The following is a 22,005-nucleotide window of genomic DNA, read 5'->3' as shown; positions in this document are numbered from 1 at the left end:
AAGTATTTTTGGATTAAATGCAATACATTTGAATATGTATTTTCTCTTATTTTATCTGACTCCATAAATGAAAAGGTTTTAATGATATCTGTGCATCATTAAATGTGAGCGAATGTTTGACTATTCCTTTTAACTCTTTAATGAAAATAATGCCAAAGTCAGTTAGAATAATCAAATGTAACAATTTATTATGTCAGGTAAATGTATCATGCCAATTTCATAATCAGTTCAAAGATAATCGATACAAAACATCAAAAGCTCTAGATTAAAGAGAAGAGATGCGAACCAACATTAAGAAGTACATGATGCTGAATTCTTTGAGGTCCTTCAACATCATGGGCTCATCTGAGTAACAGAAGGCCCCGATCTTCTTGTTGAATTCACACGGAAACATGGACATTTGCATTCAGAGGTTACAGGGGGGCATTTGTCTAGAGACCACTTTCCTTTGTGTGCCAGTTCTGTCTAAGCTCTTAAAAGCCTTATTATCTTTTGTTTGACTCATTTGGAAATGAGACATTTGTACCAGTCGCACTGAGACATTTCAAATGATACTAAATATGTATAATACTCAATGTTAATCATTCACATTAAACGATGAGTTTTTGGTGATCTTCGCATGGGGGAGAAGGAGAGGGGGATGAGGGAAAGAGATGTAGATTAAGATGACTCGGAGGTAGGGTTGCAAAGGGGCTGAATATTTCTGGTAAATTTCCAGAAACTTTCTAAAAGTGAATATCAAAAACTGAAAATTTCCAAATAATCCTGAAAAGTTTCCGAAAGTTTCCAAATAATCCTGAAAAGTTTCCAAAATTTCTGGAAATTTTGCAACCCTACTCGGAGGTGAGACTTTCGTCTCGATAGTGCACGAGGAGGAGTTCAAATGTTAATTTCCAGACAGGTCCTTTGTCCTCTCAGGGTCTGGTCGCTCTTCAGCCAGACTGTCCGCCATCTCCTAATTTCTCAATTCTTACACCGCCATCGCCCCGTTATGAAACAGGCCGTCCAGTTAGATTTGAGCTTTGAGAAGAGAAAGAGTGTTGAGCTCATGTTATCACTGGTGTCTGAGAACAGATATGTGAAATGAGTGTTTAATTTTATTGATAAAGCAACCTATTCACACAAAATCAGCGCTGCGACCCGTCTGATATGTGAGATCTCTGATTGTATCCCTTGAAAACCAAAAAAGTCGTGCTTAAAGTCCTGGAATTTGATTTTACAGTGTCTGTACGAACCCTGGGTTAAGAAGAAATATCTACTGAATGAAATACTGATATATATATGTATATATTACCTGAGCTAAAGCTTTACTGTAAATCCCGATGCCGATGCCATGTGTTCGATTCCCAGGGATCGCAGTGTTCGTTAGATAAAAGCATCAGTCTAATGCATGAATGTAAATGTAAAATGTCACTAAATTGGTTGTTGAAAGATCCTGAAGACATGTTGAAGCTTTTTTCTCGTTCGCTCAGTGAATATTGTGTTAAAGTTGTGCTGGTGTTTCAGGCGCTCCGGAGTCTCCTGTGAAACGCTATCCGTGTGAGTTCTGCGGACGCACGTTCACGCTGAGCATCGAATGGGAACGACACGTCCTTCGACACGGCATGTGAGTCTCACGATTCAAATCAAGTCATTAATTACTCGCCCTCGTGTCGTTCCAAACCCGTACATCGTCAAAACACGACTTTCTTTGATTTCTGTGCCTCCGCTGAAACTCGCTTCACAACATTTATAAAGAGATGGTCAAATAACTCCATATGAATGAAGCGGTTTAATCCAAGGTTTCTGAAGAGACACGATTTCTTTATTTGATGAACGGACTGAATTTAGGCTTTGATTCGCATATGAATCATAAACAGAAGATTGTTTCACACGCGAGAACAAACCTCATTGGTTCTTGAGCTTCTGTTTGACCAAATTTAAGTGCGTTTAGATTTATTTGACAATCTTGAGTTGTAGGGTTGGGAATCTGGAATCGAATACTTGAGGTCAGGAATCGGATGTTAACGTGTTTGGATGTTTGGAACGACGTGAGGGCGAGTAACTTTAGTTCTCGGCTGAATTAACCCTTTAACCCTTTACACATTAATCAGCCAGTAAAGCTGAACACACGTCTGATGTTTTCAGGACTGTTAACGGCAGCAAGAAAGAAGACAGTCCTGTTCCCTCATCAGCTCTGCCTCTGATTGGCCCAGCAGCTGTGATTGACAGGGGGATCGACCAATCCACCGACACTGTGGACGCTGCGGGGGCGGATCAATCTGACCAATCCAAGAGTCCGACTCAGAACCAGGAAGAGGAAAAGACGCTGGAGACCAAAAACAACGACCCTTAGGAGCGAAAGGAAAGCTGTAGTGAGACACGTCGTTTGGCTTTAGACGCGGTTAAGAATGTCGTACGTTTGTCCGTCTGTTTCTCTTTTGTTTTGGCTGCTTGTTTTTTGGTTTAAAAAAAAGCTAGATTTGGAGTATCGGTAGATGTGTGTTCAGTTGCTGAATCTTACACTGAATTTTACAAAGTGTGACTTGGTCCCTCAGGACAGATGTTGATATATTGGTAACCAATAGTGAATGAAACCGCGAAGTCGATGTTCCGATCGAATCCCGAGTCAGATTTTCCACAGTCAAAGCCCTTCTCTCATGTTCCTTTCAATGCACTTTCCCATTGGTTTATGAAAGATAACAGCGTACGATACGAATCGAATGTCTTCCGCCGCGGTGAACGCGCACACACACACTGATAGTCTTCAAGACGGTGTGTGTCGCGCGTCACGTTCGTCACAGACGAGAAACCAGAGGCGAATCCATACGAAACGCGGGAAGGGTTTCGGATTCGGTCGGAACGCCGACACGCGGTTTCAGTTTTTTTTACATTTTAGCCTTGTGTTAATCTTCCCGTAGCCGAATTCCTTGAGGAATAGTTGTTTATCTAGATAATCTTGATTCTTTTAGACATGATTTTAGAGTATCAACACTTGCCCCCCCCCCCCCCCCCAAAAAAAAAATTGTAGCAAATTGCTACTTTTCTTGAGGATTTCGACCTCTTCCCGGCTCACTTCCACTTCACTTTAATAACGATTTAAAACCAGACGTGTTGAACATCGATGGATGAAATAATCCCGTGTTTCTGCCGATCTCCGGTAGATTTTCCTCCCGTACGGATGTTTAAAGGAATATTCCGGGTTCAGAACAAGCAAGAGTTTTTACACTGGAACGAAGATGCGAGATTCAGTGTTTCACTGCACCGCAAACATGATCCCGTCACTTCCGGCTCTTGAACTCGGATCGTTCCTTTAAAAGAGGGATTTCTCCGGAAGCTTTTCCCCCGTAAGGCTGAGATTGTACGTGATGGAAGTTGCTGCTCGAAAAACCCCAAAGCCTTACACGTTAGACGCTTCTGGATCCACGAGCGCATCGGTCATCGGTCAAACAGAACCTCTCCTCGGTACCAAAAGTGTCGCTTCCCAAAGTCCCAAAGCAAGATATGATTGTCTTTCCCGAGCAATGACTGGACATTGCTGAGGGCGAAACCCAGTTGCCTTCTGGGTAATCTGCATGCCGTTTTGCAGCCGTGTATAAACTCCAAGCTAAGTGTTTGAAACTGAACGGGGTCTGTTCCTTTAAGTGTTGTTCTGATATTTAACTTAACAAAAAAAAGAAGAAAAATACAAATCAATAGATGACGTCTCTTTCCGTTTTTAGCTCTCCACTGTTCAAAGCTGTTGTAAATGTTCTGGTTAAGAGAAAAAAAAAACCTTTTGTACCCTTAAAAGCCCTTCATAAGGAGTAGCCCAGCCTTTCTAAAAGACGCCCGTGTAGAAGACCATCAGAAATAAGCTTTTAAGACTCTTGTGACACACTGGATATCTGTATATATATATGCTTTAGTTCTCCTGGTTTCCCTTTAACTCTCGGCGCCATAGTTGACCTTAGATCTCCTTCTTCTGTGAAACTCCTGATGATTTCTGATGGTGGGTTGTGATGTCTTCTAGACTGGTTGTTTACAGTTTTATTCCTTTGATTTCTCTATATTCTGTAAATATTGTAATTCATTGTCTTTTTTTAACTTGGTAATAAAGTTATCAGATAACCTAAACGCACGCGCTTCCGTCGTTTTCTGCGCAGGACTCGCATTCGCAGGTCTGAGCTATGATGACCATAAAACGTGTTGTATTTATGATTCCAATTCATGATATTTTGAAGAAAAAAACTGAAAATGTGTTTTTGAACATTTTGATTATGGGATACTGTATTTATATTTACATTACATCCAGTTATTTGAATGTTTTAAAACATTTTCCTTGATTTTTCTTCAAAGATTATGGGAACATTACTTTGAAATTTTCTCTTTAACGTTTAAAAAGTGTCAGACAAAACGTCCATTTCAGAAAAAAAAAACATCAAGATCATGCGAAATGATTTTCCATATTCTTATATTGTTTTTACACATTTATTGACTTGTTTTACAATAAGCACTGTGAACTAACACGAACATTTATATTAACTGACATTAACAAAGGTTAATAAATGCTGTAACATATTAAACCACCTTGTAAAGTTTTACCAAATTATTTTATTACAATTATTATTTGAAATCATTTTGTTCATTAAATCAAACATTCCTATGTGATAAGAAAACCATAAAACGTGTTGTATTTATGATTCTAATTCATGATATTTTGATGAAAAAACCTGAAAATGTGTTTTTGAACATTTTGATTATGGGATAATATTTATATTTACATTACATCCAGTTATTTGGATGTTTTAAAACATTATGGGAACGTTACTTTTAAATTTTCTCTTTAACGTTTAAAAAGTGTTAGACAAAACGTCCATTTCAGAAAAAAAACGTTCCATGAACAATGTATAAATAAAGTTTTTGTTTGAACGTTTTGAGAACATTATAAAAGCCCAGATAACTTTCAACAAACGTTCTATTAACGTTACTGGGAGAACGTTTGTTCATAACATTGAGAACATTGACAAATTTACTTGATTTGTTTATTAACTCAAAAACAAACCAACTCGAACAGATTGACTGTACACGTCTGAGGCACACGCATTTAAAACCAGACTTTAGAAGCATTTCTCTCAGAACAGAGAACACATTTCCTCAAAACTCAATGATTTAAGGACATATTTCCTACATTTGACATCCCTCTTTATCTTGGAAACCCCTGTGGAGTGTCAGTGTTATCATAATGTTATTATAACGCGTCTCGAGGAGAGAAATAAACGGACAAAGTGTCATGAGGTGTTGAAATACAATGCAGTTTTGGTGTTTCCCGGTTCCAGTGTTATGAGGTCAGAGGAAAACCCGGATAAATCCCACAGAGACTTTCCACAGGAGACTTGATCTGCAGAACGCCAGGAGCCGGAGTCAGTGTTTCTGACTGAACGGTTCCTCAGGGTCGAGGAGGACAAACCCTGCAGACTCAGTTCAGTGTGAAGATGATGGATGATGATGAACGTCCCTGATAAAGCTTTGACCTTCAAGGCGTCAATACAGGAGCTGTTAGTGGATATTGTCCAAATGAGACCTTCTTGTAAAGTGTTATTATATTATTATATTACAATTATTATTTGAAATCATTTTGTTCATCAAATCAAACACGCAGAAAGCCATTTTGTTGTTGTGTGATAAGAAAACCATAAAACTGTATTGTATACATGACTGATATGATTCCAATTCAAAGGCTATGTATTCATATAATCATATAAAATATCATATATGATTCCAATTAATGAATTTTTGAAGAAAAACCTCTTAAAATATGTTTTTTGAACATTTTGATTAAAAAAAAGAAAGGAAAATGTACTTGCATATTATACATGCCCTTGACAGACGCTCTTATTCAAAATCATCAAAATCATAAATTCAAAATGTATTCAAATCATCTTTACAAAAATATGTAGAACGTTCCCATTAACTTATGACAACGTAAATGTTCTCTGAATGTTCAGGAATTTTGAATGTTTAAAAAAGTGTAAACATTGTATCATTCTTCCAACGTTATGGGAATGTTACTTTTGAATGTAACATTCTAAAACAGTCACGTTTAAAAAACGGCAGACGAACGTCCAACTGAAACATTTCAGAAGAAACAAATCATGTTTTTGTACTAACCTTTTCATAACATTATTAAAGACCAGGTAATCAAAGAACGTAACTGGAAGAACGATTGTTCATAACTGTGAGAGAACCTTACAAAATAAATATTGAATCATGAGAGCAAGAACATTTCATTTTCATTGGGTGTTTTGTCTATTGATATTGTATATTTGTGTATGAAATGCACACAAACACACTGTCTCACGGCCGTCCCATGATAAAGAAATCCCGTCTGAAACCCAGCAGACGAGACGAGGACATTCCAGAGCTGCTTTTATTTCACAGATATAACATCATCTTTTAAAAATATCTGCCAGACATGAGGGATCAGCGGATCAGAACATCAGACGAGTGTTTCGGTGGAAGGAAGGAAACCCTGGAGACCCTTTAAACAACCAAAGAAGAGTCTGATGAGAACCACACGTTTCTCAGGAACACTCCCATCCTTCAATTTAGTGCTGGAAATTAAAACACATGTTCATGTCAGGATCAAACCAGTGCGACTGCCGCTTCAATCATCCTTTATGCATTTAAGTTATTAATTCTGCTGAATGAATTTTTTTTTTTTTTTATGAACAAACATTATTAACGTAGTTATGAACAAACATTATTCCCGTAGTTATGAACAAACATCATTCCCGTAGTTATGAACAAACATTATTAACGTAGTTATGAACAAACATTATTAACGTAGTTATGAACAAACATTATTAATGTAGTTATGAACAAACATTATTAACGTAGTTATGATCAAACATTATTCCCGTAGTTATGAACAAACATTATTAACGTAGTTATGAACAAACATTATTAACGTAGTTATGAACAAACATCATTCCCGTAGTTATGAACAAACATTATTAACGTAGTTATGAACAAACATTATTAACGTAGTTATGAACAAACATTATTAACGTAGTTATGAACAAACATTATTCCCGTAGTTATGAACAAACATTATTCCCGTAGTTATGAACAAACATCATTACCGTAGTTATGAACAAACATTATTCCCGTAGTTATGAACAAACATTATTCCCGTAGTTATGAACAAACATCATTACCGTAGTTATGAACAAACATCATTACCGTAGTTATGAACAAACATTATTACCGTAGTTATGAACAAACATTATTCCCGTAGTTATGAACAAACATTATTCCCGTAGTTATGAACAAACATCATTCCCGTAGTTATGAACAAACATTATTACCGTAGTTATGAACAAACATCATTCCCGTAGTTATGAACAAACATTATTACCGTAGTTATGAACAAACATTATTACCGTAGTTATGAACAAACATTATTACCGTAGTTATGAACAAACATCATTCCCGTAGTTATGAACAAACATTATTACTGTAGTTATGAACAAACATTATTACCGTAGTTATGAACAAACATCATTCCCGTAGTTATGAACAAACATTATTACCGTAGTTATGAACAAACATTATTCCCGTAGTTATGAACAAACATCATTCCCGTAGTTATGAACAAACATTATTACTGTAGTTATGAACAAACATTATTCCCGTAGTTATGAACAAACATTGTAGTTATGAACAAACATTAATACCGTAGTTATGAACAAACATTATTACCGTAACGTTGATTAATGCCCGCCCACTTTTTCTGATGCATTGGTACCTCAAGTATTTTTTCCCATTAATTCTTCCCATAGGGATTTTTTTTAAAAAGGGCTTCATTAAAGCATGATAAATTCAACAAAAAAAAAACATTTTCTTTAATAGTTCATCTTAAATGTTTGTTGTGTGTCTGTCAAGAATGCTTATACAATGTTCAGGATAAGAGTCGTTCTGTACTGTAATGTCAAAGAAAAGGGATTCATTCAAACTATAGTCTCACATAGTCAGATCTATACAGTCTATAGTCTCACATAGTCAGATCTATACAGTCTATAGTCTCACATAGTCAGATCTATACAGTCTATAGTCTCACATAGTCAGATCTATACAGTCTATAGTCTCACAAAGTCAGATCTATACAGTCTATAGTCTCACATAGTCAGATCTATACAGTCTATAGTCTCACAAAGTCAGATCTATACAGTCTATAGTCTCACATAGTCAGATCTATACAGTCTATAGTCTCACAAAGTCAGATCTATACAGTCTATAGTCTCACATAGTCAGATCTATACAGTCTATAGTCTCAGATATACTTTATAATCAAACTATCATAACTGTGGTTTTAATGAGCTCATCTGTCCACATGATGATCCACATCTCTATGATCAGATGCTCTGTTTCTCAGTTTGTGTTTGTGTGTTTGAGAGGAAAGGAGAGCACATATTTACATATTCATTTACACTTCAAGTCAAGTCATCTTTATTTATATAGCGTTTTTTTTTTTTTTTACAACACTGATAGTTTCAGAGCAGCTTTCCAGAGATAACAGGAGAATAATGCAGCAAAGTTTGTTTCCAGAAGACAATAGCGTCATAGTTCAGCTTAAGGAAGTTCAATGATGCTTCATTTATGTTGTAAAAAATAAAAAAGTTATTAATTTAGTTCATTTATATATATATAACGCCGCTCAGGAGAAAACCGTGATGTCATCGTCAGCTCAGTTCAGTTCTCATATAATGGTGTCAGTGCAGGAGATCAATAATAGTGTTGAATGTCCCCAACTAAGCAAGCAAGCCAACTAACTAACTAACTAACTATCTAACTAACTAACCACAGTAAAGGAACACTGTTTAAAACGATTCTGTGGTGAAGTAAATGCTACAGAAAAAACAAATGTAATTTCTACATGAAAAAGTTAGTTCAGGCAAGAATTTTATTTTAAAAAAGTAAATTTTATAGTCGTACTCAATTCAAGCGTGTAGAAATTAAAGCGTTAAATATCAACAATATAAAATTAAGTAAAACCTACTCAACCGTTCTGATACTGGTGTTCCCATCATGCACTAGGGCATGAATAATTAATAAAGTTTTCCACTTGTATTTCCAGCGTTTTATCACTGCTTTTATTGTAAGGTTTGCTAACTTGCGATTTTGTGACATCTGGATTCATTTTCTACTAAACGATGTTTCGAATGTTACCTTTTATTATGTAGATGTGGAGTCTATGACATCTACTGTATTATTCACATTTCTAAGTTAAGCATATTTAAATGCACGGTTTAATTCAGTGTTATATTATTTGAGTAAAAAGTTAATTGTGTTGAATTTACTTAACTTAGTTAAGGAGATTTTACTTAACTCTATATTGGAAATTAAATAATTTATAATTAAGTAATATTTAGCCCACTACTTCATGAATGTTAAGTTCAATAGTAAGCAGATTTTACTTGATAATAACAGGTTAGTTGTACAGAGGAGTAGCAGTAAAATATACTTAAAATGTGTTAGTGCAAATTGTTACGAGGATTTTATCAAGTTATTTTTTTCCAGTGACTAAATCACCGCAAAAGATCAATATCATCATTTACTCGCCGTCATGTCCTTTCTTTCTTCTGCGAAACACAAAAGTAGATGTTTTACATGCTTGTGTCAGTGATTTCGAGACTCTCAGCGAACATCAGTTGTGTTTCACAGAGAAGATAAAGCACACATTCAGGCTTACATGAGGGCGAATACACGATGCAGGATTTCCTCGTTCGCTTGAACTGTGGCTGGAAATGAAGAGTATAAACCCTGGGCACGTCTTTCAGGGCAAAACCTTTCATATTTTATTAAAACCTGTGACAAATCTTCCTTTTGTATAATTCATCGTTCTCGGACTCTGTGGACTGTCTGCAAACTTCGCATCTCATGCATTAGATTAAGATTCAGTCTACTGAATGAAATTTCAAACGGCATTAACAATCATTTATGCAATGCATATTAATTATTAAACTAAACTACAATTAAGTGTCATGCCAGCAAACCGGGAACGTTCTCAGAACATTCTAGAAAGGTTCTCTTAAAGTTATGAACAAACGTTTCTCCGGTAGTTTATTTTAGGGGTTGGTTCCGGAAGTATCTTTTCCATTCATTTCTCCCATAGGGATTTAAAAAAAAAAAAAGCAATAAAAGCAATTTATAAGCAATAAAACAAACCAATAAGCTACAACGAAAATAACAACAACATTGCAAACATTAAGTAGAAGAAAATAACCATTGAAATCGGACAAAAATACAAGATTGTGAACTTATCAGCTTTAGTGAGGGAAAGAACTACAATCCCACGATGCATTGCGAACAGCATAATTAGATGGATAAATATAAAACTACTCATTTAAAAATGTTGATCTGATATATATATATATATATATATATAGCCTATATATATATATATATATATATATATATATATATATATAAACAATACATTTGAAGTTTATTGCAAAATATGCATTGAAATATTTAAGTGTTTTGAAAGCCTTCATGGTTAGTGGGCGGAGCCCGCTCTTTTGGTGCATTTACTCACAGCGCCTCTCTGATTGGTGGAATTTGCTGCACAGCATCATGGGTAATGTAGTTTTTCACCACAAATTCAGGTTTTAAACACTTTTATTTAAAAAACTGAGTTGAAACAAAGCGAAGCAGAAGCAAATACCATCGATTAACAGCCTCGTAGCTCACAGTATAGGGCCGACTATATATATATTTTCTATGGAGAAAATGAATGGAGTGTGTATTTCCGTTATAGATATTACGTGATTATTGACTGTGCAGGATTATTCGTATTCCTGCCTGATTCCCAGAGTCTCTTGGCAGTTTGAGCCTCAGGTTGAGTCACTCAGTGACGTAAACACGTGTTCGAGGCCCCTGTTGTTTGTGCATCTGTTGCGTTTCCATTCGAGGAGGTGCGGCAGTGGAAGCTTTGAAAACATGCAAAACATCGACTGATGATGCCAATCCCTGTAGAGTTGGGATGTCAGGTTAGGGTAAAACCTGCAGAAAATAAAAAAGAATAAATAAATTAATAAATCAATCAAACTAATACATGTGGGAATAAATAAATCTCAACATAAAATAATACAAACATTTATTTGATTAAAAATGAATCATATTTATTTTATCAAGTGGTTTATTGTTTTATTTATTTTCTTATTATCACATTTATTTATTTATTAATTCATTCATTTTTTATTTCTGCAGCTTTGGTCCTCCATAATGAGATCCTGATAACGTTTAGTATACCATAAGAAAAAGGTATATTTTATATTCAACAAAAACTCAATTTCCCAGCAGCCCTGTTTGTAGTGACGAATTCGCAGCGCATGCGCCGTGTGACGCGAGGGGGGCCGGGCCGTCGAGTGTTTATGCGCGTAATGGCGGCGATCAGGTTGTGATGAGCCACGGCGAAAAACACACATCCAGCGATCCAGCCCTCGATCAGTTTCCACACCGGCGACACGGAAGAACGTGAAAATGCAGATCACGCTGAAAACCCTCCAGCAGCAGACGTTTAAAATCGACATCGACGCGGAGGAGACGGTGAGAGACGCGGGCGTGAGAGGAGCGCGCGCTGCTAGCGGCTAACAGCTAACGGATTTCTGTCAGCGATGTCACTAAAACACACGAAAACAGTCCATTAAGCCACTCACACACACCAGAATTATACTTATACACTTTATATGATCACACTAGATGCGTTTCTGTGTGCGCGCGGCGCTGTTTGGTGTTTATGGAGTTATGTGAACCGTTTTAGCATTAGCATATTAGCTGCTCGTAAAATGAGTTTTTACTTGAGTCGAAACATAGTTAAAGTTTTCTAAATAAGACACGCGATATTGCGATTACTTCAAAATCTCTGCAATTAACTATTAAACGTCAATATGATCTTTTAAAAGGGCAATGCAGACAATTAATGTGTAATTAATGTGTTTTAGCAAGTCATGCTGTGGTGTTGTAAAAGGTTTAACGCGTGTTTTTAGTGTGTGCGAGAGGTTCATATAAACACACACTCTTCTATACACAACTATCTGTGTGTGTTGGGACCATTAACATGATGTATGTGTTTTCCAGACATTGAAATGACAGAATTCGGTAAATTTTGTATGAAAGTGCTTCGCTATTGGATTGCTAACACGTTTTTATTGCTCTTTATCAGCCTGCTTTGATGGTTTCTTCTAGATGGGGATTTTCCCATATCAGTTGGTTGAGTTTGGCATTGTTGAAAGGTCACTGTTGCTGCTGGCTTCACTGTAACCCAGTGACTGTTCATTACAGATTGTATTTTTTCTCATGTGTGCCGATAGTCACGTGACTGTGGCGTGATCTCAATCTATTGCTAGTCTTTGTCTTTTGGTCCCTGTTGTCCAGATAAAGGGTTAGTTCACCCCAAAATTAAAATTAGCCCATGATTTAATAACTCTCAAGCTATCCTAGGTGTATATGACATTCTTCTTTCAGATGAACACTCTCTGAGTTATATAAAAAAATATCCTGGGAGTGAATCGAGCCTGAGATTTTGAAGCCCAAAAAAGTGCATCCGTCCATCATAAAAGTAATCCGTACGACTCCAGGGGTTAATAAATGGCTTAAGAAGTGAAGAAAAATATCCATATTTATAACTTTATCAAGTATAGCCTAATCACTGGCTTCCGGTAACGGCCGTACGCGAGTCTAGTTCCGGCAGAAGAGTGACCTCTGACCCGACGAGTGACGAATTGACGAACGTGGAAGTGCAGAGGATCAAGAAAAACAAAGCACCAGTTACGAATTACAAGTTTAAAATGAGAATTTTTAAAGCGAAATGTGTGAGGAGCTTGAGTTAGTTTGAAAGGCGAGAGCCGGCGACTCTCAGCTAAGCTTATGCTACTCCTACATCACGCGTCGGAGCCGTGCGGATTACTCTTATGATGGAGGGATGCACTTTTTTGGGCTTTTAAAATCTCAGGCACCATTTACTCCCATTTAACAATATAGATAGTTTCAAAGCAGCTTTACAGTGATAACAGGAGATTACAGTAACAGATTGTTTAGGCTTTACAGCAGATCTAGAATAAAGTTATTGTCCAGATAAAGTTAGTTTTGATTGATTCACTTCCGTTGTAAAGATTATTCGTTATTAACTTAGCGCCGCTAACACGACACCGTTCTCACAGGAAACCCTTAACACACTTAGGATGGCTTGAGAGTGAGTAAATGATGAGATAATTACATTTTTGGGTGAATTATCCCTTTAAGATAACTGATTACTGTACTCATGTGTGTGTATCAGATGAGAGCAAACCCTGAGCTGAATTGATCTGAAATGATGACTCTTGTCTTCTGTAGAGCTGCTTTACAGCTGGATTTGTCTTGGTTTACATCATTGATTCTGTTATTTTCCTGTTTATTACTGTAAATCTGTACTGTATTTAAAGCACTATAGAAATAAAACTGACTTGACTAATAGGGTGGATGTTTTGGGCGTTAATTTATTATACATTCATTTCATTTTTATCATCATTCATTTCATATTATTTATTATTTTTCAACTTGATGTGTTATTTAGAGTTGTATTTTTACCCATAAGCCCCTGAAAAAGCTTTTTTTAAACCAAATGACACATTTGTGCCGTTAAATAAGTCAGCTGGACCTGTAGGAAGGAAGACGCTCGCTGGGTTTACTCCGCACTTCCTGTTGATCAGGCCTTTTGGAACAGATTATTCTTAGAAAGCGTCTTTCCCAGGAAAGCAAAACCATAAATATGCGTTTTTTCCCCCCATATCTAACTCCAATAAGTTTTTTGTAGAGCAAACAGCGAGAGCTCGGATCCGACGGTATTATTCAGATCAATTCAATTCAGTGTAAAGTTCATCGTTTCATTTCGGACAAGTGTCATTATTCAGATCAATTCAGTTCAAGTTGTCTTAGGGCTGCACGATTAATTGTATTATAATCGTGTTAACGATGTTTGCTTTTGTCGATGATTTAAAAATGATCATCACAATATTTGCACCGCTGATTAATATTTTTGTATTATTAGACATTTGCATCATCTTGCATTGGTAACAAGCCTTCACTTACTTCTTCTTGTGGTTGCCAGATGTCAGGAAAATAAACCCTCCGAATGAAGCTCCGTCTGGCAACCTTGCTTTCTCTGCGCTGATGGTCTGACAACACAACAAACATCTACATTTGAGTTTAGGATTCTGAAATTCTTCCCGAATTAAAGGGTTAGGCCTGCTTCACACAAAAATGAAGTTTCTGTCATTAATTACTCTTCCTCATGTCGTTCCTAACCTGTAAGACCTTCATATTTAGAGCACAAATGAAGATGTTTTGATGAAATCCGAGAGGTTTTTGATCCTCCATCATTGCCACTTTCAAGGCCAAGAAAGTAAAGACGTCGTTAAAATGGTCCACGTGACTCCAGTGGTTCAAACGTAATGTTATGAAGGGACATGAATACTTTGTGCGCAAAACCCCCAAAATATTGTTGAATAAAGTCGTTATTTTGGGGGGTTTTGCGCACAAAGTATTCATGTCGCTTCATAACATTACGTTTGAACCACTGGAGTCACATGGACTATTTTAACGACGTCTTTACTACCTTTCTGGGCCTTGAAAGTTACAATTACGTTGCAGTCTATGGAGGATCAAAAACCTCTCAGATTTCATCAAAAATCCCTTCATCTAAAGATGAACGAAGGTCTTAAGGGTCTGGAACGACATGAGGGAGAGTAATTAATGACAGAAACACTTTAAAACTGTTTGCTGCTGCTAAATCTGTGACATCTGCATGGTTGGTGAATGACTGTCTGCGCAAACTTTGTGCTGCAATACAAAATAGAAATTGTCAGTACAAATTTTCATTTTTAAAGCAATCTGAATCTGATTGGTCTCATTTGCAACTGAATTGCTTCTCATAAAATATCTAATGTGATTTACAAAGCACTTACCAAAACCATGCATAACCAGAAGTCATAAAAGTAAATGAGTAGCGTTCAATTTACTCTTTATCAATACAATTGTAATCAATACATTTTTTGCATTAATTTCCCATGTGATGAAGCTATGATAGTCGGTTTAATGAAGTCAATAGCCAACGAGAATAAAGGTGATTATGTTTACCTATGATCGTGCAGCCCTAAGTTTTACTCTCATCCAATAGTGGAAGTGCAGTCGAATCGATCGGTAAGAGTTTTAGTCTAAATGATCAGATTAGATGGACTGGAATCGTTGTTTTGGATCCAGACTCGTTTACACTGAGCTAACGATCTGATGACCTGCGTAAAGCATCATTAGTGGCGCAGACTCACAGTAGTTTTGTTTAAACAGGTTTATTTGCTGAAACCGGATCACAGGTTTGCTCTCTTTCTCTTCTCAGACTTCGATTTGTTTTTGTCTTTCACAGGTAAAAGCCTTAAAGGAAAAAATAGAGAATGAAAAGGGAAAAGATGGCTTTCCGGTGGCGGGACAGAAGTTGATATATGCAGGTACGTCTTCTTTCTCTCTGCGTGTGATAAGTGTGATTGTGTGGCGTGTTTGGATGGCTGTTTCCAGCTGATAAGGATTCGTCCTCTCAGGTTTTGCTCTAAAATGATGTGAAATGCAGCGATAAAGTGTGTTTGTGCAGCGGCATCATTTGATGGATGACTGACAGCTGTCAGATTCAGACGCGAGAGCTGCTGGCTGATGAATAACCTGACGTTCGTTTTCATTATTTTGTGTCCTACCACAGGCAAAATTTTGAACGATGACACGGCGCTCAAGGAGTACAAGATAGATGAGAAGAACTTCGTGGTGGTTATGGTAGCGAAGGTGAGATATTTATAGAGTTTTGTGATGTGTTTGAGTCTGAAAAATTCTGAATTATTAAAGAGGAATTTTGAGAACAAATATCATTAATGACTTCATTTTATTCTTTTCCAAATTCCATTTTCTTCTTTTCCAAATTCCATTTTAGTCTTGCCTGAATTCCATTTTAGTCTTTTCCAAATTCCATTTTAGTCTTTTCCAAATTCCATTTTAGTCTTTTCCAAATTCCATTTTAGTCTTTTCCAAATTCAAATTCCATTTTAGTCTTTTCCAAATTCCATTTTAGTCTTTTCCAAATTCCATTTTAGTCTTGCCTGAATTCCATTTTAGTCTTTTCCAAATTCAAATTCCATTTTAGTCTTTTCCAAATTCCATTTTAGTCTTTTCCAAATTCCATTTTAGTCTTTTCCAAATTCCATTTTAGTCTTTTCCAAATTCCATTTTAGTCTTTTCCAAATTCCATTTTAGTCTTGCTTGAATTCCATTTTATTCTCTCCCAAATGAATTTTTTCTGTTAAAATTTTTCTAGTTTCTGTTTTAATTGTTAAATTACATTTTAGTAATCAAATAGCATGTCTAATTAATTAAAATCATGAAAATTATACAATTTACAAAACATTTTATTAAAAGTTGAACAAATATAACGTTTTTGAGCCCCTAAATTCTGTTTTTATTTTTCCCAAATTCCATGTGTTCTGTTTTAATTTATGGATTCCGTTTTAATGGTTTAATTAAATTTGAATAATCAAATAAACATGTCTAATCAATTTAATTCATAAAAAGTGAATCATTTAGTAACATTTTTACAATAATAGGACCCTGTGAAATGTCTCAAAAATGGTGGTGATCTAATGAAGGCATAAAACATTAACTTAATTCTTCTTAAAAAGCAATGAAGTTAAAATATAACAATTCCTTTATTTTTTTGCTAAACAAAGTGCTGCAATGTTTACTTTTTACCACTTTAGACTCTAGTCCTCTGCAGTTTAAGTGATTGATTGATTTTTAAATGATTTATTAATCCAAAATATGCCAATTCCTTGACATTCCATTTTATTCAGTAAATTCCATTTTACAGTTTGAACCTTTACTATTGAACATTCCTGCTGCTGTACCTTTAAGACATCGACATGTAAATGAGCTCTGTTATGATTGGCTATTTTCTGCTTACTGGTGTAATTCCCTGAACTGTAGATGATGTGTTAATGATAATGTGGATGTGTGTGTGTTTATATGAAGTATAATGTCATGTGTCTCCTGCAGCCTAAAGCGGCTCCTGCATCTTCATCTTCATCTGGATCCGCCTCCTCATCTGTTGCCACGGCGACCGGCTCCGCCTCCTCCATCACTACAGCGACGACCCCGACCGCGACCCCAGAAACCCCGACCTCGACCCCGGCCAAAGACGACAAACCCGCCGAGGAGAAACCAGCCGGCAGCACTGCGCCCTCCTCCACACCCGCCAGGTACACACACACACACACACACACACTCTAACCCGACCCCTAAACCTGCCCATCACAGAAAACTTTCTGCATTTTTACATTTTTAAGAAAACACTGTTTAGTATGTTTTTAAAGCCATTTGAAATACGAGGACTCAGGAAATGTCCTTATACAAATTTCTGTCCTCATAAATCACAAAAACAACCTCACTCACTCACTCACTCACTCACAAACACACACACTCACTCACTCACTCACTCACTCACTCACTCACTCACAAACACACACTCACACTCATACACACACTCACTCACGGATGTTACAGACTCAACTATTGTTGATTAGACGTGAATGCTGTTGCTGGATGAGTCTAGTTTCTCTTCTAAAACAAATAATGTGAGGAAGCTAAATAAATACAGGATGTAAACGTCACGTTGAACATTTTTCTGATGTATTAAAGGGGACCTATAATGCCCCTTTTCACAAGATGTAAAATAAGATGTCCTCAGAGTGTGTGTGTGTGTGTGTGTGTGTGTGTGTGTGAAGTTTTAGCTCAATACCCAACAGACCATTTTTTACAGCATGTTTAAATTGTCACTTTTTGGTGCTCAGAAAAACGCGCTGTTTTAGTGTGTGCCCTTTAAACTAGAGATGCACCGATTACAATTTTCTAGGCCGATTCCGATGTGTCATTGAGTTTGACCTGCCGATACCGATTACATTTTCTTCTAACCACTTTACAGCACACACAAATATTTATTTTCGATCTTTTCTTTAACCCTTTCACGCGCAAGTTTAAAATATTCTAACTGAACCCCCCCCCCCCACACACACACACACACACCCCCCCAGAGTGAGTTTTTGAAGCCTTCTGAAGAGACACGATCACTTTATATGACGAACAGATTCAATTTAGGCTTTTATTCTCGTGTAAACATGAATCAGCACTCAAACATGGTAATCTGAACCTTAACGAGATTAATATTTATCCTTTTCCTCTTTACAGTTCGGATTCTTCACCAAATGCAAACATATTTGAAGAGGCGACGTCTGCGCTGGGTAAATCCACACACACACACACACACACACACGCTTGCGTTCACATCTGTGTTCTCGTCTCCAGTAATGCATGTGTCTGGTGTGTGTGTGTGTGTGTGCAGTGACGGGTCAGTCCTACGAGAACATGGTGACGGAGATCATGCTGATGGGATACGAGCGGGACAGAGTCGTGGCGGCACTGAGAGCCAGTTTCAACAACCCTGACCGTGCCGTCGAGTACCTGCTCACGGTGAGAAACATGACATTTAACCCTTAGAGCACCTCTCAAAATGACCCAAAGCCCTAAAATTAGATATATATATATCTTTTATTTTTTATAAAATAATTTTTTTTCGAGTTTCGATTGTACCAAATGTATTCGATTTGAATTTTGAGTACATGCTCACGGTGAGAAACACTCTTTATGCAGCAAAAACCACTGACGTCTGTGTGTGTGTGTGTGTGTGTGTGTGTGTGTTAGGGCATCCCTGCGGAGGGCGAGGGCAGTGTAGGAGCTGCTGACCCAGTGGCTCCTGTAGGTGGCGCTCCTCTTGTAACCTCGGGTCTCTCTTCACCGTCCAGTACCGCCCCGTCACAGCCCAGCACAGGATCAGGCGGTGAGTGACACACACTCACTCTCACACACACACACGCTCTGAAAGCACTGCGAGTTTGAGTCGCTTATAAAAAGCATCACGCGTCAAACATCTTTCCAAACATGAGAAGCGTTTATGAACCTCTTGTACAACAAAAGGCGACATTTAATAACATGCTTTTCCTCCAGACTCACTTGATGAGGACCGCTGAGCTCCTCCTGGGAGATGATGAGCTTCTCACACAGAATAAGGCAGTCGTGTGTTTATCAGTCATGTTTAATCAATCGAAGCGTTTCAATCTTCTGTTCGTTCAGCCACAGCGAATGTGTGTGTGTGTGACGTCCTCTGGTGTCCAGATGGAGCATTTACTACCGATCAGCCGCTACACTGACAAACTCCACCTAAAATAATCACAGCCTTTGCCAAATCGTGTGCGGCTTCATTGCGATTAATCGTGCAGCCCTAGTTCTTGACGTGCAACAGTTTCTCTGACTCTGTGTGTGTGTGTGTATGTGTTTGCAGCCAATCCTCTGGAGTTCTTGAGGAACCAGCCACAGTTCCTGCAGATGAGACAGATCATCCAGCAGAACCCGTCTCTGCTACCAGCTCTACTCCAGCAGATCGGCAGAGAGAACCCACAGCTCCTGCAGGTACACACACACTCACTCACTCACTCACTCACTCACTCACTCACTCACTCACTCACTCACTCACTCACACACTCACTCACTCACTCACTCACTCACTCACTCACTCACTCACACACTCACTCACTCACTCACTCACTCACTCACTCACTCACTCACTCACTCACTCACTCACTCACTCACTCACTCACACACTCACTCACTCACTCACTCACTCACTCACTCACTCACTCACTCACACACTCACTCACTCACTCACTCACTCACTCACTCACTCACTCACTCACTCACTCACTCACTCACTCACTCACTCACTCACTCACTCACTCACTCACTCACTCACTCACTCACTCACTCACTCACTCACTCACTCACACTAAGTCAGAAATGACAAGGAGGCGGCTTCACGCAATACAATGTCATTACAGACCTAAATGCGCTCTGTCTCTGTGTTTGCAATAGCGTTCAGATGCAGATTGACTCCTGCCTTGATCTTCCTGTCCAGTGTCATACATCAACCCTCAGCAAATCAGGGCTAAGCTTTTGTGTTTCTTGTTTCCGCAGCAAATCAGCAGCCATCAGGAGCAGTTCATCCAGATGCTGAACGAGCCGGTGCAGGAGGCGGGGCAAGCGGGCAGTGGGGGCGGGGCCGGGGGCGTGTCTGGGGGCGTGGCCGAGGCCGGGGGCATGAACTACATCCAGGTCACGCCGCAGGAGAAAGAAGCTATTGAGAGGGTGAAACTCTTCAGCTTTAAGAACACCATTTTGTCTTTTAAAAGCACATTTTTGTACAAATCTTATTGGAATCTGATCATATTTAGCAAGTGTGCAAAAAAAATCACATGAAATTAGTTTCAAGCTACATTTGAAATCACATGATTGAAGTTGTCATGTGTTGTTGTCTCACAGAAAATAATTGACATTTTACATTTGTAATGTTTTTACTGATTCTAATGACTTTCATGCAGTTTAGTTTAAAGCAGTAGAGTCGGTCAGATGGCCTGTATGTATTCAGAATAATGAGAGTTTTTAATTAGCTAACACGTTTAAAACTAGTTAAAATGATTGGCCTCAACAAGCTGTTGATCCTCACACATCAGCCCACAAAGTTTATATCAGTGCTTTCCTGACTAGGGTTTTTTTTCCCAGTCTGAGACTTAAGATACTTTTTTAAAGTCATAAAGTCTGAATTTCAACTTTTATGTAATTAAACCGAGGCCCTTTAATTAAGAGAGAGCCACAGATGGAGGATCTGTGCTGGCGAACGATCAAAGGTGTGCGAGTCTGTGGTCTTATCTAACCTTTCCATGTTTCCTCTGCTTTTTCCTCAGCTAAAAGCCCTCGGATTCCCAGAAGGACTCGTTATACAGGCTTACTTTGCTTGTGAGAAGAATGAAAATTTGGCTGCAAACTTCCTTTTACAACAGAACTTTGATGATGATTAGAGGAGGAGTGGCGCCCTGATCATTTCCCCTCTTAAGTTTTCCTTTTCTTTTTGAATGATAATTTTTGGAGAAGAAAATCTATACAAATACACTCACTCACTCACTCACTCTCTCTCTCCCACACACACACACACACACACTCTACATTTTACACACTGGATGACATGAGCACGTTTGTCTGGAGATCGTTTGAACATCATCCAGTTGCAGAAATCAGTAAAAGCCTCTTTACTTCATCTAACATCTGGCCGTGTGATACCTGTTTGTTTTTCATTTGTTCTTTTTTTTATGACCAATAAAGAACATTGTTTTCTCCATTGTTAGGACATGTTAGCAGGTTCAAGAGGCTTGTGGGTTTTTGTTTTCCTTGAATTCGGAATCAGGATTGATCGGGACTTTCGGTTTAATCATGTTATCATTGTCCCTGTTCAGGACAGTGTTGTTTCTTCTAGCTCTTTCTTTCATTCACTCACTGAAGTTGACCAATAATACACTCTCAGAAAAAAAAGGTACAAAAGCTGTCACTGGGACAGTACCCTTCAAAAGGGTTCTAATATGTACCATTTAGGTACTAATATGTACACGTTTGGTACCAATATGTACCTTTGAGGCACTTAAATGCACTCTTTAGGTACAAAGGTGTACCTTTTGAAAAGGTACCGCCACAGTGACAGCTTTTGTACCTTTTTTTCTGAGAGTGTAGGGATCCCAAATACTTAAACTGCAGTTTTAAATAGCAGTAAAGATTTTTAAATGAGCAAAGGAGTTATATAAGATTGTTTCCTCTCTTTATGAAAGTATCAGTAAAGGATATCGGCTCTTGTGGATGTTTTGAGTAATACTGACAAATGCAGGCCTTTAATATACATTAAGAACCATTAAAAGCATGTTTATGACTTCCATCGTTTGACATAGTTTGGACGTCATTATCACTATACTGTAATTTTTACAGGGAAATAAATGTTTTCGACGTAAATACGGATTACCCGTTCTTGATCTTCTGCTGTTT

At 37.8% G+C, this 22,005-nt stretch overlaps 2 protein-coding genes across 5 annotated transcripts in view; both read left to right on the top strand.

Annotated features, from left to right (window-relative positions):
- The window catches only part of znf462 (zinc finger protein 462), a 52,430-nt gene extending 49,444 nt beyond the window's left edge, over positions 1 to 2,986 (top strand). For all 4 annotated transcript variants that reach the window (XM_084386389.1, XM_084386386.1, XM_084386387.1 and 1 more), the window contains exons 12-13: positions 1,507 to 1,606; positions 2,128 to 2,986. In XM_084386389.1, the coding sequence (XP_084242515.1) occupies positions 1,507 to 1,606; positions 2,128 to 2,335 (308 nt within the window). In that variant the 3' untranslated portion in view covers positions 2,336 to 2,986. The remainder of the gene's footprint in view (positions 1 to 1,506; positions 1,607 to 2,127) is intronic.
- Positions 2,987 to 11,333: 8,347 nt separating this feature from the next.
- rad23b (RAD23 homolog B, nucleotide excision repair protein) lies at positions 11,334 to 21,319 on the top strand. The gene is made up of 10 exons (XM_084387103.1): positions 11,334 to 11,571; positions 15,422 to 15,503; positions 15,749 to 15,828; positions 17,089 to 17,291; positions 18,277 to 18,329; positions 18,431 to 18,558; positions 18,790 to 18,925; positions 19,427 to 19,554; positions 20,116 to 20,286; positions 20,883 to 21,319. The coding sequence occupies exons 1-10, from the start codon at positions 11,506 to 11,508 to the stop codon at positions 20,994 to 20,996; spliced, it is 1,161 nt and encodes a 386-aa protein (XP_084243229.1). The 5' UTR covers positions 11,334 to 11,505; the 3' UTR covers positions 20,997 to 21,319.
- Positions 21,320 to 22,005: the final 686 nt, after the last annotated feature.

The sequence above is a fragment of the Rutilus rutilus genome (assembly GCF_951802725.1).
Source record: "Rutilus rutilus genome assembly, chromosome: 18".
Classification (NCBI taxonomy): Eukaryota; Metazoa; Chordata; class Actinopteri; order Cypriniformes; family Leuciscidae; genus Rutilus; species Rutilus rutilus.
This window is presented reverse-complemented; position numbering and strand designations above follow the sequence as displayed.